Consider the following 22667-nt stretch of genomic DNA (forward strand, 5'->3'; position numbering starts at 1 on the left):
AGGTCATAGATGAAAGAAGTAAACCTCAATGAGATTCAGTGGTTGGGACATGATGGGGCAGGGAGATGTAGGACTTCCGTGTCTAGATTCTAAACCTGAGTTCCCTGAGGGACCCTACACTCTCCTGGCTAGTATTTCACAGAAATACTGTCAGCATGGGTAGCTGAAATAGGATTTTGTGAAAAACTTTATTCCCATTAAATGTCCTCCTTTATTCTTACTTCGTTTTAATGCATCCTCTTATTGCTGCCAACATTTAGAACCTGCTTTATCAGTGACCTTTGTGTAAACATTTTCACTGGTTTCCCACTGATTTGAAGCACTCCATTATCTGGCTGCAATTTTTTCAACATTATTTTTCATTATTTCTCCATATAAAAGGTTTTGTCCAAATAATTTTATTTGGATAATAGTCTGATTACCTGGTTTTATATCAATAAAAGCATATTTCTACCTTTTAAAAAAAAAAAAAAATCCTGTCGTTTTCTCTCTTAGAAAACTGCTTCTTATTCCTTTGTCCATGTTCTATCTTTTCCTAACCATTCTTTTACTATATATGATAGCAGAGGAGAAAGGGGTAAAAATACCCACATAATTTAATTGCATTATTGTTATACTACACATTAAACTCAGCAAGAGTCTAATTTGTCATTTTTATAAAAAGGCAGAATTGATTAAAATTGTTTCTGTCTCTAATTTGGAGGTTGAAGTAGTCAAGATTGCTAGGCAAAAGTTTTTTTTTAATGTGACACCTAATATACAATATTTCATAATTAGCAGAAAGAATATTAGAGTTTAAGTCTAGTAATCTTTATTCTTTTATTGGACGTGTTGCTTAAATTTACTTTAACTTAAGCATTACTTTTTGCATCATTAGTATGATGGTGATAGTAGTGGGAGTATGCTTATTACGATAATTATTCAAGAAAGTGCAATAGAAAGTGCTCAGTGCACTGCCTAGTAGATGCTTAGTAAATGTTGGTTAAAATTAAAGCTTACTAGTTTCTTTGACTTTTTTCTTTAAATAGACTAAAAAAAATGTCTCAGAAAGGGAAAGGACACTGGAATTGAGAAATAAACTGATGAAAATAATTGGAATCTGCTCTTTATGTGTTAAAGATAAAATAAAAAAAATATATTTTTTTTCTCAAAAGTAGATGGCGGCCATTTGGTCAGGCAAAGGAAACAAAGTCCACTAACATAAGTTTTATTAGCCTTCATCTGAAACTTTTAACCAATATGACAAGTCAAGGAAAAGGTATAAGTACTCGGAATAAGGAGACAAATGTGCCATTATTTGCTGGTACCTGGGAAACCTCTAACTGTGACTGGGATTAGTAACAGAACTGATAACATGTATCTCCATCCTGATTTCTCTTCTTCAGTCTCTACATCCAGCTGCCTCTTGTACATGACCATGTGGATGTATGAGAACTTCTCAACTGAACGTGGTTAAAATTGGACTTGTTCAAACCTGTTGCTCATTTGTTTCTGAAATAAACAAACAGCAGCAGCATCTGCCTGGTTGCTTAAGCAACCTGAGTGCCCCCTTCTTTCTCCTTTATTTTGCAGGTTTATATACACTGAGTGGCCAGATTATTATAACCACCTGACGTTTGTAGGCACATTAGCTATAATTTCGTGCTGAAGTTGCTATAGGGCCAGATCATTATAAACATCTGAATAGCACAACATACCTAAGTATCAAGTTCATCCTATCATGTTGATGGCGTATCCCAATAGAGATGGCCTCTTTCAACAAGACAATGTGCCATGCCCCAGTGCTCGTATTGTGCAGGAGTAGTTTCAAGAACATGAGGGAGACTTTACCTTGCTTAGGTAACCCCCACAATCACCAGATCTCAATCCAATTGAGCATTTGTGGGACGAAGTTAAAAGAGCCATCAGGCAGCTGGTTCCACAACCATCAAATCTCACAGAACTGGACAGTGGTATTCATCAGGAATGGTGTCAGATTCCGCGCATCACCTTTCAACATCTTGTGGAGTCAATGCCAAGAAGAATCGTCGCAGTATTGAAAGCAAAAGGTGGCCCAACGAAGTACTGATGGGGTGTCATAATAATCTGCCGGTCATAATAATCTGGCCACTGAGTGTATATCTACACACAAACAGCTATATACACATACATACATACATACACACATACATTTATCTAATAGATATTTATGGACTACTTGCTATGTTCCAGGCCTTATTCTTGGTGCTTAGAATACAATAGAGAACAAAGTTTCTACTTTTATTTATTTATTTATAATTTTTTTTAATTGATTTCAGAGGAGAAGGGAAAGGGAGACAGAGACAGAAACATCAATGATGAGAGAGAATCATAGATCAGCTGCCTCCTGCACACTCCACACTGGCCACCGAGCACGAAACCTGGGCATGTGCCCCGACTGAGAATCGAGCCATGACCTCCTGGTTCATAGGTCTATGTTCAACCACTGAGCCATGCATGCTGGGCCAAAGTTTCTACTTTTAAAGGACTTGTTTCCTAAGAGGGGAAGAGATACAATATCAGATTTACAATATGTGAGGAGTAAATGCTTTGGAGGAGGGGAAAAAGGGTAAGAAGGACAGTGATAGGGAATACAGTCGTTTGGGGCCTTTTGGGGTTGCTGTTCTGAACAACCCAGTAAGGGAATCTTTTCCATTAAGGTTTAACAGGATTTTTCTGATGCATTGTGTGAAGAGACTAGAGTTGGTCAAGCCTGGATTTAGGAGATGAGTTAGAAAGCAGTTGTAGTCCAGGTGAGAAAGAATGGTGGCCACATGCAGGGAGAAGTAGTAGCCACGGAGATGTGAAGAATGCTTATTTTAGTGAATGTTTTGTGATTAGAATTGGCGGATTCACTGATGGGTTTGAAGATGGTTTTCAGGGAAAGGAGGATGAATTCAACCTTATTGACTTGAGAAATTGCAACAACAGCGTTTTCTGAGATGAGGAAAAGTGTTGGAAGAATAGGTGTGGAGGGGTGTTTGTATGTGTGTGTCCGGTTTTGGATTTGTCAAATTGAATGTGCCTACAAGACATCAAGGTAGAGATGTAGAGAGTAGGCAGTTGGATATTCAGGTCTGTAATTCAGGAGACAGATGTGGGCTGGATTTCATTTTTGGAACTCTTCCCTCCATTCCAGTTTCTGCTGCTCTAGGTGAGGGTGCCATTAACTGTCATTTGGATTAATGTTACTCCCTTCTGTCTTGCCCTCCACCATCACTTTTACCACTCTTCCAATTTACCTCAACAGCCTGAGTTTTTCTTTAAATGCAATTATTTTTCTGTCTCTCACATACTTATTTATACCTTAAATGGCTCCTCAGTGCTTGGAGGATAAAATCCAGACTTCTTAACCTTGTTTAAAAGGTCTTGCATGATCCGGTGCCTGATTAGTTTCTGGTTTCATTTCCATTCACTATTCTCTGCTCATTATTCTCACTTCTTCTTGTGCCCTTCATGTTCTTGCACCTTTTCTACATTCAAACACTATCCTTCCAATACTTGACCTTTCTCCTTCCATCCTCAAACCTTCTCACCTGGCTATCTCTTTTTCTCTTGCAAGCTTTTGATTAGATATAATTTATTTCATGAAGACTGTCCCTGACAAGTATGGGTTCAGGGGCTATTCCTTATTTTGTGGTTCTTACTAAAACATAGCAGATGTATCTATGTATTGTAATTGCCACTTAGTTTGTGTTCACCTCTGTTGGTTCTTAAATTCTGTGAGGTTAGGTATCTCTATTTTGTCTAGTGTTATTTCTGTATTTCCTAGCACAGACCCGTTTAATTGGTGCTCATAAATAAACTAGGGGCCCAGTGCACGAATTCATGCACCTTGAAAGGAACTGTGGGCCACAAGGCTGTCGTGGGCATAGGGGCGGGTCTCCGTCCATCCTCTGTTTCCCCTCCCAGCCCCTCCCGCCCCAGCACTGGGTCCCCTGTCTGCCTGCAGCCCCGCTTCCACAGCCGCCATTCCCACGCACTGACAGCACCAGACCCGCTCGCATCCACTGATGGTGTGGAGTGATTGGGGCTGGCACCAGAAGCAGGTGCAAGCAGGGCCAGTGCTGTCAGCAGGTGCGAGTGGCTGCTGATGCCCTGATCACCCACCAGGAGCAGGGGGAGGTGGAGAAGCCCTCAGGGACAATTGGGGCTGAAAGCTGCTGCTTGCACCTGCTGACGGTGCTGAGCAATTGGGACCAGTGCCAGGCACCGGCAGTGGGTGGGGGTGGCAGCTCTGGTGCCAGCTGCAGCTGCAAGCGGGGCCAGTGCTGGCAGTGGGTGCGAGCAGCAGCTCTGGTGCTGGCAGTGGGTGCGAGTGGGGCAGTGCTGGCAGCAGGTGCGAGAGGCGGCTGCCAGCCCCGATAGCCCCTCAGGAGCAGGGGGTAGTGGAGAAGCTCTGAGGGGTGATCGAGTCTGGCAGCCGCCACTCACATCTGCTGATGGCACTGAGTGATAGTGGTCGGTGCCGGGCGCCAGCAGCAGGTGTGAGCGCTGAGTGGGACTGCGGCGTGCGAGAGCAAAGAATTTTCAGTAACCACCAGAGGCTCACCCCAATGACAGTGACTGGCTCCCTGCCTTGGTCTGGTGCCCCTGCTCACCTGCTCCACCATCCCACCATGGCTGATGACCACCATGTTCTGCGCTCTGCCACCTGATGCCCAGCCCACCATGTTCCGCGTGTGCCCTCTGGTGGTCATAGCAACCAGTTGTTTGGTTGTTCCGCTGTTTTGGTCTATTTGCATATTAGCCTTTTATTATATAGAATATTTCTTTTTTAAATGAAAGAATAAGTAAAATAGCATTTTCTAAGACATGTATGAAAAATTCAGCAAAATTTCTACATTCCAGTAATAGCTAGTTGCAAAGTATAGTGGGGAAAATTAGAATTAACCAACATCCAAATACTTAAAAGTATAATTTAGATATATTTAGGACACTAAAAGTAACAATAAATATATAGGTTGTCTATGTTAAGTTGAATTATAGACACATGTCATGTTCATGATTGATAAGTTTGAAAGTTGTGAACATATGAAATCTCCCCAATCTATTTACAAATGCCTTGCAATTAAAATACAATTCAAGTGGATTCTATTTTTGGAACTTTTGAATTACTCTAAAGTTCACATGGAAAAAGAAATGAGTTCGAAAAGAAGAAAATTTAGAAAGTGAAGAAAAATTTGAACAGCAAAGTAAGACATTAATTAACAGTGCTTAAGGCATAGTGATAGTAGCACAGGAGTAGGACATAGAAGCTCAGAAAAATAAGTATAGGATAAAAGTGTAATGTAAAATCAGTTGAGAAAGATTGGTGACTATTCATAAAATGATACAGAGATAGTTAATGAATATTTTGACAACTATGACATTTGATCCATATCTCACATATGTACCAAGACATGTAACTATAACAGTGATGGCGAACCTATGACATGCGTGTCAGAGATGACACGCGAACTCATTTTTTTGGTTGATTTTTCTTTGTTAAATGGCATTTAAATATATAAAATAAATATGAAAAATATAAGTCTTTGTTTTACTATGGTTGCAGATATCAAAAAATTTCTATATGTGACACAGCACCAGAGTTAAGTTAGGGTTTTTCAAAATGCTGGCACGCTAAGCTCAAAAGGTTCACCATCACTGAACTATAATATGCTTTTCTAATATAAAAATCCTATAATTATAATGTACCATCATATATATATATGAACATGCTTTTTGTAGTTATTTTCTCCCAACATTAGTGATTTATTTGTACATACCTAATTAAAGACTTGACTGCATTGTTCTTTGGTGGCTAGATCCTAATTTTGTATGCCTGACTTTGATTAGAAGCACTGTTCATGGTTATAAGAAAAAAGATGACAGGATCACCTTATTGGTTATAGCTGTTAACTTTGACTCTTAAATATTTTGCTGTATTATAGGTCGTATATTGTTGTTTACCATGATGTATTCTATTATTATTATTATTATTATCATTATTATTATTATTTTACCAAGGAGAAAGCCTAAATGAATTTGTTCATTTTAAAACATAAACTAGGCTATCAAAATTTGACTATTTTTCAAATATTTGGAAAACAAATTGTAAACAGTCTACTATTCCAGTTTTGTTTGAGCTATATTTTTAAACTAGAGGCTCAGTACATGAAATTCATGCACGCATAGGGTCCCTAGGCCTGGCCAGCAATCAAGGCAGATTGGGGCCTTCCTTCCTGCTGCTGGCAGGGCCTCCCTTCTCCAGCTGCTGGCTGGGGCCTGCCTCCCTTGGCTGCTGGTTGCTGGCCAGGGCCATCCTTCGTTCTGCATTGCTCCATGATGGTCAGCGCACATCATAGCAAGTGATTGGTCTACCAGTCGAACTCCCATGGAGGCATTTTGCATATTAGGCATACACACACACACACACTAGTGGCCTGGTGCACAAAATTTGTGTACGAAGGGGGCGTTCCCTCAGCCCCGCCTGCACCCTCTCCAATCGGGGACCCCTTGGGGGGTGTCCGACTGCTGGTTTAGGCCCAATCCTGGCAGTGGGATATCCCTCTCACAATCTGAGACTGTGGCTCCTAACCACTCACCTGCCTGCCTGCCTGATTGTCTCTAACCTCTCTGCCTGCCTGCCTGCCTGATAGCCCCTAACTGCCTCTGCCTGCCTGATCACCCTTAACTACCCTCCCCTGCCGGCCTGATCTTGCCCCCAATTGCTCTCCCCTGCTGGCCTGATCACCCCTAACTGCCTCTGCCTGCCTGATAACCCCTAATGGCTTCTATGCCAGTCAGCGTCAAAAGCGCCAACTCCTAGGCAACCATTGGCTCCTCACAGTTCACCTTGATTTGGTTCTGATTGGTTGGTTTCTATGCCAGTCAGCATCTCTGGGCCTGATCAGAGAGGCAAGGCTGATCAACAGCCCCCACGGAGGTCTGGAGATAAATAGAGGCGTGGCTGCTGGTGTAGCTCGGAGAGAGAGAGGCAACAGCTGACCAACAGCTCCCATGAAGGCTGCCAATCAGACCCTGCCTCTCTCTCAGGGCCTCTCTCTGGGCCTGATCCACAGCCCTCTTGACAGTCGCCACGGCTACCCAGCACTGACTGCAGGACTGACTTCCTGTGTTCGGTCGAGCCTTGGGTCAGTTGTTATGGACCTGGGATTTTTATATATTAGGTCTAGAGGCCCAGTGCACGAATTTGTGCACAGTTGGGGTCCGGCCGGCCTGGCCCCAATTGGTGGATTAGGGCCAGGCCTGTTGAGAGGAGGAGATGGCGGGAGGTTGGCTGGCCGGCTGGCCATACCCTCGATTTGGGTGGGGAGGCTGATTGGGGTGGAGTTGGCTGTGGGAAGGGGATGTGGGCAGTGGGCTGGCTGGCCCTGGTCCTGAATGGGGCTGGGGATGGGTTGTGGGAGGTTGACCGGCCAGCCCCACCCATGATTGGTGTGGGGGTGGATCGGGGGTGGAGCTGGCTGTGGGAGGGGCTGATCGGGGGTGGGGTTGGGATGGGGAGGGGCTGTGGGCCAGCTGGCCCTACCCCCAAATGGGATGGGAGGGGCCGATTGGGGGCCAATGGCCTTAGGGTGGGACCATGGGTGGTTGACCAGCCAACCCTGCCTGTAATCGGAGTGGCAGGGGCCAATCGGAGGCAGAACTGGCTGGGGGAAGTTGCTGTGGGCCAGTTAGGGTTGTGGGGGCCCATGTGGGCAGGGCCAGCCTAAGGGAGGGGCCACAGGCAGTTAGCTGGCCGGCTCTGGGGCAGGGCCATCTGGGTGGAGGGGCTGCATGAGGTTGGCTGGCCAGCCCTGCACCCTATTGGGGTAGGGGGGCAATTAGGGCCAGGGCTGTCCATGGGGAGGGGCTGTGGGCTGATTCGGGTGGGGTGGGCCGATCAGGGCTGGGGGGAAGGGCCGCAGGATGTTGGCCGGCTGGCTCCACCCTCTATCGGGCCGGGACTGGGCCTAGACTGGCAATCAGATATTCCTCTTGCAATCTAGGACCACTGACTTCTAACCGCTCGCCTGCCTGCCTGATCACCCCTAACCACTCGCTTGCCTACCTGATCGCCCCTAACTACTTGCCTGCCTACCTGATCGCCCCTAACTGCCTCTGCCCCCGCAGCTTTGTCTGGAAGGATATCCAGAAGGTCTTTTGGCTGTCCGATCTAATTAGCATATTATGCTTTTATTATTATAGATAGACTAGAGACCCAGTGCACAAAAGTCATGCACTGGGTGGGGTGTCCCTCAGCCGAGCTTGCACCCTGTCCAATCTGGGACCTCTCAGGGGGATGTCCGACACGTAACTGCTCCCCTGCTGGCCCGATCGCCCCCAACTGCCTCCCCTGCCAGCCCGATTTCTCCCTCTTGCCCTCCCTTGCCGGCCTAGTTGCCCCAACTGCCCTCCCATGCTGGCCATCTTTGTGGTGGCCATCATGTGATGACATGGGGCGGCCATCTTGTGACAATATAGGTATGGCTATTTTTTGACCACATGGGAGCAGCCATCTTGTGATGACATGGGCGCGGTAATCTTGTGACCACATGGGGGTGGCCATCTTGTGTGAGGGCGTGATGGTCAATTTGCACATTAACTCTTTATTATATCAGATAAACATGGTGTATCAAATATAAAATAGCTGTGTGCCTGTTTTTGTTTAGCACTTTTATAGCTAACTTCTTCACCTATCCTAGGTGTAAATCTAATTATATATTTTATAATTGTGTCTTGTATAGTTGTTCAAATGAGCTAACATTCAGTGGTATTGGTTTCCATAGTGTACATTAGCTTTATTTTTCTTATTCCTGTTAGACTTTTAAATACTCTTCGTTTTTCTAGTGTAAGAGCCAGTAGTGCCTATCAGAAATAGTTTAGGTCTTGGGATATCTATTAATTATTTTTATAACTATGTGATTTAAAAATGTCATCTTTTTTTAGATTATTTCATAATAGAAAATTCCCATCTTGCCCTTTAGCAGTTGAATGCCTTTCTGCCCCTAATGTGGATCTGTCCTTGATTTTGCAGAGAGAAGAGAAGAGGAGGATTTTGAAGAGAAGAAAGCTCTTAAAAAAAAAATTAAAGAACTTAAATTTCTTGATTCTAAAGTTGCCCAGAACCTTTGTAAGTAGAAGATTTTAATACAATTAAATTAGTAAAAGTACTAGAGGTGGTTCCTTTAAATTACTTCATTTACTTTGTAACTTATTTTTATGTTATTTTTTAATAATTTGCATAATAAATTCAGAGATAACTTTAGGTAACTTATGGTTTAAATTCTTTAAAAGATTAATGCATATTATGAAAGAAAACTAAGAAAATTGTTTAGAATGAAAATATATCTCCCATAACTGAAAAAAATGTACCCTTTAAATTATCTTTTTTTTTTAAAAAATATGTTTTTATTGATTTCAGAGAGGAAGGGAGAGGGAGAGAGTGATAGAAACATTAATGATGAGAGAGAAACATTGATCGGCTGCCTCTTACATGCCCTCTACTGGAGATTGAGCCCACAACTCCCAGCATGTGCCCTTGTCAGGAATAGAACCCAGAGCCCTTCATCCACAGTCCGAAGCTCTATCCACTGAGCCAAACTGGCTAGGGCAAATTCTCTTTTTTAAGTATTTAAATAATTAAGGAAGTAAGTGATGACAAATTTTGAACTAAATTTTGTGGTGGATTATTTCTTTTAAACATCTGAATATTATTTGTAGTACTTGATCACACACAAAGGAGGTTGGAATATTAATGTAAATAAGGAATGATGAGTAAAATGAATTTCATTATTCCATCTGAACAGTTCAAAGCCTTTCCTCAAAGGTATTGACTGGAAATATTTTAGATTTAATTACTGGTATAGGGAACTAAGTACTTAGTATTGAATTGAATTGTCTTCCTGACCAAATTACTGTTGAAGAGGGCAAATAGTTTTGCTTCTATCTCATTTCTAACTGATGCTTTATATGCATCAAATATAATTCTGCTTGGAACTGAGATAATACCTGTATATAATATTTTCTGATGGTGCAGGTGGGATATAATGAGGAGAGGCATGAACAATTAACATGGCTTTTAGCCTGCCTTTCAGTTATTATATACCTCAAGTAAGCTTTTAGCAATTATGAATACACTTTTTTGTTGTTGTGTATAAAGATCCATGCTCTTTATTAAAGAGGGAAGTAAAGCTATGTGTGCAAAAGGCAGAATTGGCATTTCTTTTGTAAAAGTTCTGGAACCCCCTTCCTTTCATAGTCACTGTGATGCAGGGCCATCCCCTTCTGCAGTGTAGGCTGCTGAGATCCCTGTACTGTTGCACAGACATTAATGCTTGCTAATACATTGTTTTTTATTTCTGGCCACAAGTTGAGTGCTCATGCCTGCCTCTTTCAAGTTAGGTGTAGACCATTGACTTGGCTTGCGCCAATGATAGTGCAAGTGGAGATGAGGTGACTTTTTTTTAATTGCTGGTGGGAGAAACTCTAGTCTTTTGTTTCACCCAGAATGCAGTCAGAATGTAGTCCATCATCCTGATAAGAGGATCATAAGTTAGAGAGCCCTGTCTTTCAGATGTGTGTGATAGACATGTAGTCTGACTTAGAAATCATTTTTTGTTTTTGTTTTGTGCTTAGACCACTACAGGTTTGGTGATTATTACATAATACAGACATTTCACAGTATTTCTCCCCTTAAAGGAACATCGTCTCAGTTTAAAGCATTATTAATTTGGATAATGTCAAAATGTTTTGTGTTCTGTGAAATGAAAGAGATGGTTATTTTCTTAAAAACTGACCTGCATTAAAAATTCCTGGTCTTGACTCTATAAATAGCCTCATTACGGGTCCTGAAGAAATATTGAATGGAGTGCTTTTTAGATGGGTCAGTTATGGTAAATTAGCTTACATATTCATCTTGAAGGAGAATATGTGACTTATTGAACAGGGTTCTTTAGTATTATTTACATACTAGAGGTCTGCATGAATGTATGCACAGGTGGGGTCCGGCTGGCCCGCCCTGATGGAGGCCAATAGGGGGTGGGGCCGGGGGGGGGGGAAGGGGCTGTGGGCAGTTAGCTGGCTGGCCTGTCCCCCAATTGGGGTAGGGGGCTGATTGGGGGGTGGGGCAGTCCCAGGGAGGGGCTGCGAGTGGTTGGCTGGCCAGCCCACCCCCGATCGGGGTGGGGGGCCATTTGGGGGTGGGGCAGGCCTGGGGGTGGTGCTCCGGGAGATTGCGAGGGGGGATTGGGGCCCAGATCAGGCTGGTTGGCTGCTGTAGTGCATGTCATAGCGACCGATCATTCTGGTCGTTCTGCCTTTCAGTCACTGGGCTTTTACAAATTCGTGTACAGGTGGGGTCCCTCGGCCTGGCCGGCGATCAGGTCTGATCAGGCCGGCCAGCTGGGGGAGGGACCACGGGAGGTTGGCCGGCCCCCAGAAGTTGGCTGTGGGAGCATACTGACCATCAGGGGGCTGCTCCTGCATTGAGCATCTGCCCCCTGGTGGTCAGTGCACATCATAGCTACTGGGCATCGTCTGGTTGTAATGGTTGTTTAGGTTTTTATATATATAGATAGATTACATATATACTAGTAGATTATAGAACATGTGCTAAAAAGTATTTCAAGTTTAATTGTAATAGTAATTACCTTTATGTGCTAGTGTATATTAGGCTCTTAGTTCTTACCACAGCCCACCAGATAGGTAGTAGTGTTAACATTGTAGGTAGGGAATCTGGTTGGTGTAGTACTTGAATATGATGAGTAATTTTGAAAATTTCCAATAGGTATATGTTACATATATTCCCATTTAAAGATAACAAAATTACTTTGTCATAGAATAGGATACTGTTTTGTGTGCTTCAGTTAGAAGATATGTATCCATTCATATATAATTGCTAATCATGTTTTAAAGATCAAAAAGTTCAGTATTCACACTGTGTCATGTTAGGATGTAATCCATGCTAGTATTGTTCTTGCCCTCTCTGATTGCAACAGATGTCATGGTTTAAGCTTTAAGCAGCATTAGCTGCCTTTTTCAAGATTTTAATTTTTTAAAATTTTTTCTGTAATTATAGTTTGATTCACAGCTTTTTTTTGTCTATGAAATTCAGTCTTTTGAGATACTGAATTTTGAGAAGAGAGTCTTCTGATAGTTAACAAATATAAGATAATTTTCATTTAGAAATCTAAGATAATTTTTTCTTAGATTTCTCTTAACTGAAATATTCTATAGAATTTTGAAAAAAGGTTCTAAAATCACCCATTTATATACCTGTTTATTTAAAGGTGGGCTAGGTTCCCTGTATTTTGAGTTCATAAGGTTTTTGGCAAAGTCTCTGGGCCCAGCATAAAAGATAGAATTCCAGCCACTCGAGGATCAAGAGATGGCTCAGGAGTCCTACAAGGTTCTTATGCTTTATAGACTTTTTGGAGGGGATAGTAGAGTTGTAAAGGGAGGAACCTAGGAATCTACAAATTAACATAAAGGTTTAAATATTTATAAGGTCCCTTGCAGGAAACATGTGAGTGGTTCTAAAATCTGCACACTTTACACTCCTTCACCCACTCAAAGCTTCCCACAGGGATCTGTGTAATCACATTTTGAAGGATAAGATGCATGTTAGTAAAAATATTAATTTTAATGGGTCTTTTGGAGGCTTTAATTGTGTTTCATATTATTCTCAGCAACTTTTAAACATTAAAAATAGTAAGATCTGTGCTGTCTTCTCAATAGTGTGTTTTGTATTAGGCCATTTTCAATCCTTTTGTATATTTTTTGCTCTTAGTTATAGTAAATGTTTTCCATAAGAGAATTTATTAATAAACTATTAAAAAACTATTTCAATTCTTCTAAATAGTGCATTTAATGTGCATGCTACTTTAATTATGGAATAATACCTGGAAGTAGTTAATGAATTATAAATATAGAAGAAAGTAAAGGAAAAAAGTATATTTATCTGCAAAGTAAACTTTGAATATCATACTTTATTCATTCAATGCTTGATTGAATGTGGGTTCCCCATTTTTGGTGTTTCTAAGGCAGGGTATGGCATACTATGGATTTTCAGCGAAATCTTGTCTGTTGCCTGTTTTTTTGAACAAGGTTTTATTGGAACTTAGCGAGCACATTTATTTACACATTGTTTATGGCTGCCTTTGTGCTACAGTAGCAGAGTTGAGAAGTTGTGACAGAGATTGTGTGGCTTACAAATCGTAAAATATTTACTGTCTGTCTCTCTAGAGCAGGGGTGGGGTACATCTGGCCAGTGGACCTCTAAGACCCTCAAAATCATTTGGTCTGGCCCTGCTAAAGCGTTAGGGGTGAGTTAATTAAGTGTTTGACCAAATATAGCAGGCTAATTTTTAATTTGATAATTTTGTGTGGTTATGATGTTATAAATATTCAAATGGCCCTTTGCAGAAAAAAGGTTCCCCTCCCCTGCTCTAGAGATGTGTGGTGGCCCCTGCTCTAAATATATACCTGTTCTGTGATGTACTGGTTTACTCTTCCACCATCAGTGCTTGAGTGTTCCCAATATATGACCTCCCAGATGCTTGATGTTTTACAAGGAGCTATCTAGTGTGGCTTTTATTATTTTTAAAATTTTATTATGTTTGAGTTTTTTTGAACCTCCTTGATCTGATGTTCTGTGTCTCTGTAATTCTGGAAAATTATCTGATATTTTCTGTTCATATATGCTCCTTTCCTATTATTTTTGTGATTTCCTTTCCGAACTCTTAGTAGATATTTTTTAGGTATCATTACTAATCTTCTGTATCTCATAACCTTGTATTTTTCCATGTCTTTATGTTACACTTTGAATAGCTTCTTTGCAGTCTTTCATGGCATATATTTTATCTTTGTTATCTAATGATGTCTCATTCATATGTTCAATTTGTGATTTCATTAGTTTTATTTATACATATAATTTCTAAAAATTCTACAGTTTTCCATTTAATCTTTGTTTCTATTTAGTAATGTCTTTTTCTCCTGTCCAGTGTTTCAAACATTTCTTTCATTTCTTTAGTTATTTTCTCTTAGGATTTCTGCTTTTCTTATTTTCAGGACAGCTCAGAAATGCATATTCTATAAGATTAAATATATATTTTTTATATCTCTCTCTCTCTTTTAAGTATCTCTCTGCCCTATTGCCTAAAATAGAAAACTATCATTTCTTTCTCCCTCAATTACTATATTATGCCTTAGAGGAATTCTGTGCTTTTGATTATTTAATGATAACTTTCTCTATATATTGTTGTTTCCATAGACTAGATTTCTTTTTTTAAAAAAAATATTTTTTTTTTTTTTTTTTTTTTTTTTTACAGAGAGGAAGGGATAGGGATAGAGAGTTAGAAACATCGATGAGAGAGAAACATCTATCAGCTGTCTCCTGCACACCCCCTACTGGGGATGTGCCCGAAACTAAGGTACATGCCCTTGACTGGAATCGAACCTGGGACCCTTCAGTCCGCAGGCTGATGCTTTATCCACTGAGCCAAACTGGTCAGGACTAGACTAGATTTCTTGAGTGAAATTTACTTTTCTCAAATGGAAATCATAATTTTAAGGATCTTTATTAATCTTACAAATTTTCAATTTAGATTATGTTTTAACAATTTGTGTTCTCAGTTTTCTTACTCCTGAGGTTTAGCATGTTACATTTATTTTGGTCATTTTTTTTTCTCATTCTTTTAATCAAGTTTACACACATTTTACCCATTTTCCTCTTTGGAACTGATGATATGCTAAATGAAGGTAAACAAGTGCTCTGTGAATTTTGAAGCAGGTTTATCTTCCCAGCTTCCTTGCTTTTTAATTGCTTTAAGTGCATTGCCATTAATGTTTTTCTCTCATGTTGTCAGATATCAATCTTTGCATATGTTTTCCATTGTTTTTTATGATTAAGAAGTCTTTCACCATAAAAGAGCTAATTTGTCATGCTAATTTTCTTTTAGTATCCCTTCTTTTGTTACTATTTATATTTAATTCTATAATCATATGCAACTTGTTTTGTACATGATGTTCACATTTAGATTTTATTCCCTCGCCATCAATTATTCAATTCCTCTTCAATAATAGTGATTATTAGTTATCATATTTTTGTACTTTCTAATGTCTACTATGGGGTATCTTTTTATAATTTCATTAATCTCTATCTATTATAATATAATTTAGACCCTTTATTCCATCTTGTTCTTGAGATATTAAGGAGTGCACATATTCATATTTTATAGATAATTTATAGCACTATTATGCTAGACTTATGACTGTTTGACTCTGAAATGTGTGAATGAAGCTAGTGATAAAAACATAGATGGTGCTTTTTTTTTGTTTTTTTTAGCTGTAGATGCTACATGGTAACCTCAGGAATCTGGAATATAGCCTTCCTCCAAGAAAGAAGTAGATCATATTTTCTGAGTATTTATGAAAAGTAGTGTCCTTTTTTTGAAAATACTTGTTGCCCTGGCCAGTGTGGCTCAGTTGGTTGAGCATTGTCCTGTGCACCGAAAGGTCCCAGGTTCTATTCCTGGTCAGGGCACATGTCCAGGATTTGGGTTTGGTCCCCAGTATAGGAGGTAACCAATAAATACCTCCCTCATACCCTTCCTCCCTCCCTCTCCTTCCCTCCTTTCTTGTCCTTCTAAAATCAATAAAAACATTAAAAAAATACTGACAAATGATATTAGCAGTATATAAAATAAATTAGTGGGCTAATGGTTAGCAATTCCTGAGTATGTTCAAGAAGTGAATGTCACTGGAGAGAAGAAACACAAAAATAGTAGAATACGGGGAGAACAGCACAGCATTAAATCTAATGCTGTGAAAATATTCTTATATACCTCAATAACTTTTGAGATCATTGTGTTTTAACAGTAGATATATGAGGTATCAAAAATAAAGTAAATAATAATTGGAATTCTCGGTAATAACATTATCCCATATAATTTATTTGGATAGTTTTCCATGAAAATTTGTTTTCTAAAATTGGATATTTAAGTTTTAGTTACATGCAATGGCTAGTTCTCTGGCATAATGTTTGCAATATTTCTGAACAGTGAAGTATTATTATAATTTATAAAAGTATTAATGCCCTGATTAGCAGTTTTGTTAAAATATTTTTTCTCAGCCAGTCTGGCTGGTGTGGGTCAGTGGTTGAGTGTTGACCTATGAACCAGGAAGTCATGGCTCCATTCCTGATTAGGGTATATGCTGTGGTTGCAAGCACATGCCCTGGTAGGGGGTGGGGCGCACGGCAGGACTCCGATCAATGATTCTGTCTCATCATTGATGTTTCTATCTCTCTCTCCCTTTCCTTTACTCTCTGAACTCAATAAAAATATATAAAATATTTTTTTCTGAACCATTTAGTAGGGCTACAAGATATACAAGCTAAAAACACACGTGTTTCTATAAATATTACACATATTGGGGTTTTATGGTTCTTTTCTTTATAATGTGATATTTTATATTGAACTAAACATATTTCATTTTAGTCATTTGAAAATTGGCACCATTCCTATATTTAGCTAATAACTAATCATTAAAAATCAACCTCGAAATCAGCATAATGATATAGGACTACCTTTAAACACTAGGTCTAAAACTGGAGAAGTATAAAATGTGCTAATGAAAGTTTCCCCCACAGTAATTTTATTAAATGTCTTTAAATCTCTCATTTTATGAATTATTTTTTGATTTTACCTATAGAACTATATCTTAAACTCTTTTCTTAATCTTATTCATTATGAACTAATTCCCTCCTTTTAGCAATCTTCCTGAGCTCCTTCCGGGTGCCATATGAAGAAATCAAAATGATGATATTGGAAGTGGATGAAACACAGTTGGCAGAATCTATGATTCAGGTAAACAAGAGGCAGAGAGCTTAAGTTCCAATATTTCATTGCAAGCTTCTCATTAAACGGAAATCTGTAAGTGAAGCAAAATTCTTAAACCAAATCATTCAACTGGAAAATCATTGCTGCATAATTAGTTTTAGCATAACTTCTGCATTGCCAGGAGATAAAACTCTGAATGTTCTTTTAACTGCAAACTAAATATAATGCTATCAAAATAATTACATTTCAATTATTTTAAATGACTGTTTTCTGAAAGTCAGGTTGTTTAATTTTTCATTTTTGTTTTTGTTACAGTTAAGACTAGTAATATATTCATTTAAATTTGTATAATATTTTTAGAGTGTTTTAGATTTTTCTTAGGCATTGGTGTCTTCTAATGTTGTATTATTATTTAATATAAGGTCGAGGGAGATTTCTTTTTATTTCAGAGTAACCTTACTGACAATCCCGACTGGGGTCATTTGTGCTCTTATACATACTACAGATAGTTAGCATAGTGTTCAGAATTCATTCAGAAGGCTGGAAGATTTTTTCAAATGATTTGTGTTCACACTATTATTTAAGAAATGCTAGTGTGGTACCACAGTTACTTGCTGAATTCCACATAAAGTAACAATAATACATATTTAGATAGAATTTAAATTTGAAGAATCAAACCACAAATTATATAGCCAAAGGATGATATCTTTAGTTTACTATCTTGTATTTTACAATGGGAGGGTATTGATGTTTTAGCAGTGAAAAGAAAACAAGGATTATTTGTTAATGTCATCAAAATTATTCTAGACATTTTAATTAATCAGTAAATGGTAACCTTAGGACTTGTTCTTGCCTCTCCGCTCTTGTCTCCTAAATGTGGTGGTTCTATAATCCCATTAGTGATTTCTGCTGTGAGTCTCTGAGATATAAACTACCTAATTCATCAACTCTTGTTTAAATGCTTTTTCTCTAGCAGTTTCTGTTTACTAGAACATTGTTTTTGTTACTGTTGATTGTGTATATGCCTTGTTCTTAATTGATTCCAAGGTCCTTAAAGAAAAATTTTCTACTTAATACATGTTCATAGTTTTTATAATGCATTTGTTAAATATTTATGGAATAGCTTTTAACTTGCTTACACGAATGGTTTGGATAATCATGTGACTTTTGTTTTGTAGAGATGAAAAAATATTATTTGTATTGAAATTTGTACCCAAAGAACATTAAGTTCCATATAACTTATTAATATATTAGTTTCTATTACTGCTATAGTAATTTTTTATTTTTACTGCTATATCAATTTACAACACATTTAGTGGCTTAAAATTACATGAATGTGTACCATCTTACTTTTCTGTAGACCAGAAGTCTGGCCTGGGTCTTACTGTCAAGGTGTTGACAGGCTTGACTTACTTCCCGTAGGCTCTAGGGAAGACTTTGTGTGTGGGGGGTTTTTGTTGTTGTTTGTTATTTTCTTTTCCAGCTCATGGCTGCCTCCTTCCTTGGCTCCTTGGCACCTTCCTTCACCTTCCAAGCCAGCAATGTTGCCTCTCTCTGTTTCTTTCTTTCATTGTTATATCTCCCTCTCACTTGGTGGTTCTGTCTCCCTCTTTCACTTGTAAAGACCTTTATGATTGCATTGAGCACATCCAGATAACGAGGATAATCTCCCTATTTTAATGTCAGCTGAAACCAGTATTTTCAGAGGTTCTGGGAATTACATATGGATATCTTGGGGGAGGCTGGCTCATTATTCTGCCTACCATACTTGCCTAATATAAATTTAATCTTAATGAATTTAAAATCTAAAACTTTAGTTGGGATATATGCAGAGCCTTTATATAGTCATTAAAAAACATGACTCTCATGGCATTTGAAGTCTCATTTTTTTAATTTAAAAAATACATTTCTTACTGCCCATGTTGAACAGGGCATGGGAAGAGCATTGCTTTTTAACAATCATCGTTTGGTAGGTTTTGTTCACTGTCCTGATTTCATTTTGGTGTATTTATTTATTCATACATAACAAGCTGTCAGTATTGATGTCATTTTCCCACCTCATTCTTTACCCATTTACCTTTGTTCCATCAGTCTTTTATTAATTAATTTATTTAGCTGTGTGTGTGTGTGTGTGTGCGTGTGCACCCACCATGTGCAAGGCACTGTTTTAGGCTCAGTCAGAAACAGACTTTACATTTTTGGAATTGATAGTGTGGCAAGGGTGATGATTACATATTTCTATATATATAAAAGGCTAAGCAACCATCAGACTATCTGACCAGCCGACCAGCCAGTAGGTATGATGCGCACTGACCGCAAAGGGGCAGATGCTCAACGCGGGAGCTACTGAGCTGCTGTGACTTGGCAGCGGCAGTTCTTGGGTGTCGTACCCCGGAACCAGAGATTCCTTACGGGGCTGTGCGATTCCACCTTTGGCCTTAGGTTATGTTGTTGCTGGGGCACTGTCGGCCTCGAATCTGGTTTACTGCCGAGCTGCGATGACAGCAGACGCCCTTTGAGCCAAAGTGCCACCCCAGGTGTGGCTGGCCTAGGAGGGACCGCTGGAGGTTGGCTCCAGGGCGTGTCCAGCCTTCTGACCCAGTCCCACCCCACCGGCCACCTTCTAATTAATTTCCTTTCAGTGTGCATGAATTTGTGCACCAGGGCATTAGTATAAAATAAAAATACAAGACAAACGTAGCTGATTTACGATACATAATGTGTGAGGGGAGTGCCAGGTGTGTGTATGTATAAAGATAAGGGCACCTGAAGGTTTAATACAGTGTAGACGTGGAAAAGGGCAGAGGATTGAGTGAGTAATGTAGTGAAGGCAGTTAGTCTGGATGTAATAAAACCCTGAGCTGTGAGGGAAATGCTAGCAGTGTGTGGGCAACTGTGAAGAGTTTAGTTTGATAGTATCTTAGGGTTTGTGAAGTATATTTGGAGACACAAAGTTAGGTTGGGGATGTGCTCTTACAAATCACCATAGTTTTATTACTTTGGAAAGCAAAAATACTGAAGTGAAAAATTAATATGTTTCTGATGAGAGATTAAAATTTAATTATATATTAACTAAAAATATTCAAGGGGATTGGATGGTCATTTAAAGAGTGCTGAAGAAATTTAGAAGCCTGATGTAATAAATAATTAAAATAATCCAGCTGTCAACTAGAATGATTACAAGAAAATATAAATAACCAAGTCTTTTGGTCTCAGGCAGTTCTATTAGGAGAAATTTCTATTTATGTGGAAAAATCATATACTACCTGCATGTTTTTGTTGGTAGTATTAATAGTGAATATGTTTTTCAGGGATGATCTTAAATTGTGACTTTTTATTTGTTTTTGGCCAGCCAACCAAGTTTTTATTCAAAGATACACAGTGAGTCAAAAACTTGTTTTTTGATTTAACTAGTTTGATATATAATATTTTCTAACATTATTTTTAACTAATAACACCTTTAGAGATTTATTTCCCCATTAATACATGTAGCATGTTATAGGCTTAATTTAAATTTGTACTTGAATTTGGTCTTGCACAGAATACACTGATACTATAATTTGGGATTGTGATCACCAACCAGTCTTTTTTCTTCTTCTTAATTTTATTATCAATATGCTAACTTGTTATACCATTATTATAGCCAATTATATTTGGACACAGAAGGCTCTATATAGACTTTGCTGAGTGATTGTGTAATCATTTAAGTTCTAACAGGGAAGCATATTTATATGTATTTCCTCGGTTTTTCTCCATTGGAGTATTTCTTTTTCCTGTGTGTGTGGCTTCGGAAAGGGTGTGCCTGGACAAGGAATCAGAATGGCCACAGGAATCTGTGGTTTCTAGACTGCAGATGACACAGGCAAAGGGCATTACAGCCACAAGCACGTAAGGATCCTTATATGTTATTGCTTTTATCTGCAAGGTATATCATTCTGTGTTTTCAGGGCTTTTTTCAATGTTCTTTCACATCAGAAGAATTACTTTATCTTTGTTTTTTTAGGTATCTTTATTTTTATCATTAAAACCATACTCATATTGGTTAAATGTTGCAAGAACTGTCATTAAAATTCCCTTGTTTTCTTTTTGATTCTTTCCCTTGCCTTTTAGTAGCAATATGATAATTTCTTTTATTCCTGTGAGTGAAGTGTTAAAATATGTTTGACTTCGCTTGAAATTTTTGACGTTTAATTCCCTAAAGCTGAAATGTAATTGATCACATTTATCCAGGTGAGAAAGCTGATTCTTTGGTATAGGTTGAGTTCTTCTTTCTCAATTATACAGCTAATCAAATAAACATTCAGTAGTGCTTGATTTGAATATATAATAACTCTGGATAGAGAAGAAGAAAATTGCTTTCAAGATGCAGAGAATACAGCTTAAGGCTTTGCATAAAAGGGAGGTTACCTAGAAATACAACTAAAGATTAACTTTTTTACTGATTTCCTTCCCAGAGTTCATTCATAAATTTACCTAGAATTCAAGAAGCACATTTGTTGAAGATATTTTCTTTTGGTTTTCATTTTTAGAACTTATTAAAGCATCTTCCTGATCAAGAGCAATTAAATTCATTGTCTCAGTTCAAGAGTGACTATAACAACTTAAGTGAACCAGAACAGTTTGCTGTTGTGGTGAGTACTCTTAGTGTTAACTCTCTTTTGAGGGAATTTTAATTAATACTGTGGAAAACAGGGAAGAAAATGTCAAGCTTTTCTCCTCATTATTACTCACAAACCTTTAATGTCCATTCATTTTTAACCTAAGGATATTTATGGGACATTATCTTGATTTAAAATATGTATTGGGATTCTAGCCTTAAGTGAAATCCAAGGAGTCTTTAAAAAGTATATACATGATCTCACATTCTCTATTTGATGTCAAAATGTAACATGAAAATTATGACTTATTCTAGAGTTATGTGTTCCAACATATTGCAATAGTAGCTTCAGTTTCTCATTCTAATCACTTACTCTAGTTCATCTCATATTTTAGATCTGAAATTACAAATATATTTTGTTTTGTTTTGGTTTGGTTTTTAGCAATGAGGTTGAAAAATGAATACATTTTAAAAATCTTCAGAAACTTGATAATCATTTTGTTCCAGCTTTCTATTTATAGAAGTTGGGGTCTGAAGAGGTGAGAAGACTTGCCAATGTTATATATTAGCTGTTTTGCAACTTACAATTAAGATTTTTATCAAGCTTTTTTTTTCTCTTGCTCTTTTCTCCTACCATTAAATCACCATTTTGAGGTTGGTTATACTCAGTTATCATGATGATACTTTAAAATAGTATTTTATTTTTTATTATATGTTATTTTTTTTTCCTTTTCTTCAATTATATTATTACCAACCTCCAGGGACATGATGAATTTGCATTTGATAAAATTTTGAAAATTTGGGTTGACTACCGAAAGGACTATGCCTTTATACCATATTTTGCATCTTGTAGGCATTTGCTCTTAAATTCCTTCCTGTATCTTCATAAATCCATTCTACTCAGCCCACCCTTTAGTGCCTCCTCCTACCTCTTGTCCTCCAAGTTCACGAAACTCTGAATAGAACACAGAATAAAAAAGGCAGGGTTTTTCCTTTCACAATCTTTTAATTATAAAACTTTCTAGCTTGCCGAAACCGGTTTGGCTCAGTGGATAGAGCGTCGGCCTGCGGACTGAAAGGTCCCAGGTTCGATTCCGGTCAAGGGCATGTACCTGGGTTGCGGGCATATCCCCAGTGGGAGATGTGCAGAAGGCAGCTGATCGATGTTTCTCTCTCATCGATGTTCCTAACTCTCTATCTCTCTCCCTTCCTCTCTGTGAAAAATC

General features: G+C 38.6%; 1 protein-coding gene across 2 annotated transcripts in view; it reads left to right on the top strand.

The window, feature by feature from the left end:
- Nucleotides 1-22667, top strand: part of DIAPH3 (diaphanous related formin 3) — a 558347-nt gene that overhangs the window by 256737 nt on the left and 278943 nt on the right. For both annotated transcript variants that reach the window (XM_036299517.1, XM_036299518.1), the window contains 3 exons: nt 9041-9136; nt 16777-16871; nt 21374-21475. In XM_036299517.1, coding sequence (XP_036155410.1) covers nt 9041-9136; nt 16777-16871; nt 21374-21475 — 293 coding nt within the window. The remainder of the gene's footprint in view (nt 1-9040; nt 9137-16776; nt 16872-21373; nt 21476-22667) is intronic.

Source organism: Myotis myotis, unplaced genomic scaffold (assembly GCF_014108235.1).
Source record: "Myotis myotis isolate mMyoMyo1 unplaced genomic scaffold, mMyoMyo1.p scaffold_m19_p_3, whole genome shotgun sequence".
In the NCBI taxonomy this organism is placed as follows: Eukaryota; Metazoa; Chordata; class Mammalia; order Chiroptera; family Vespertilionidae; genus Myotis; species Myotis myotis.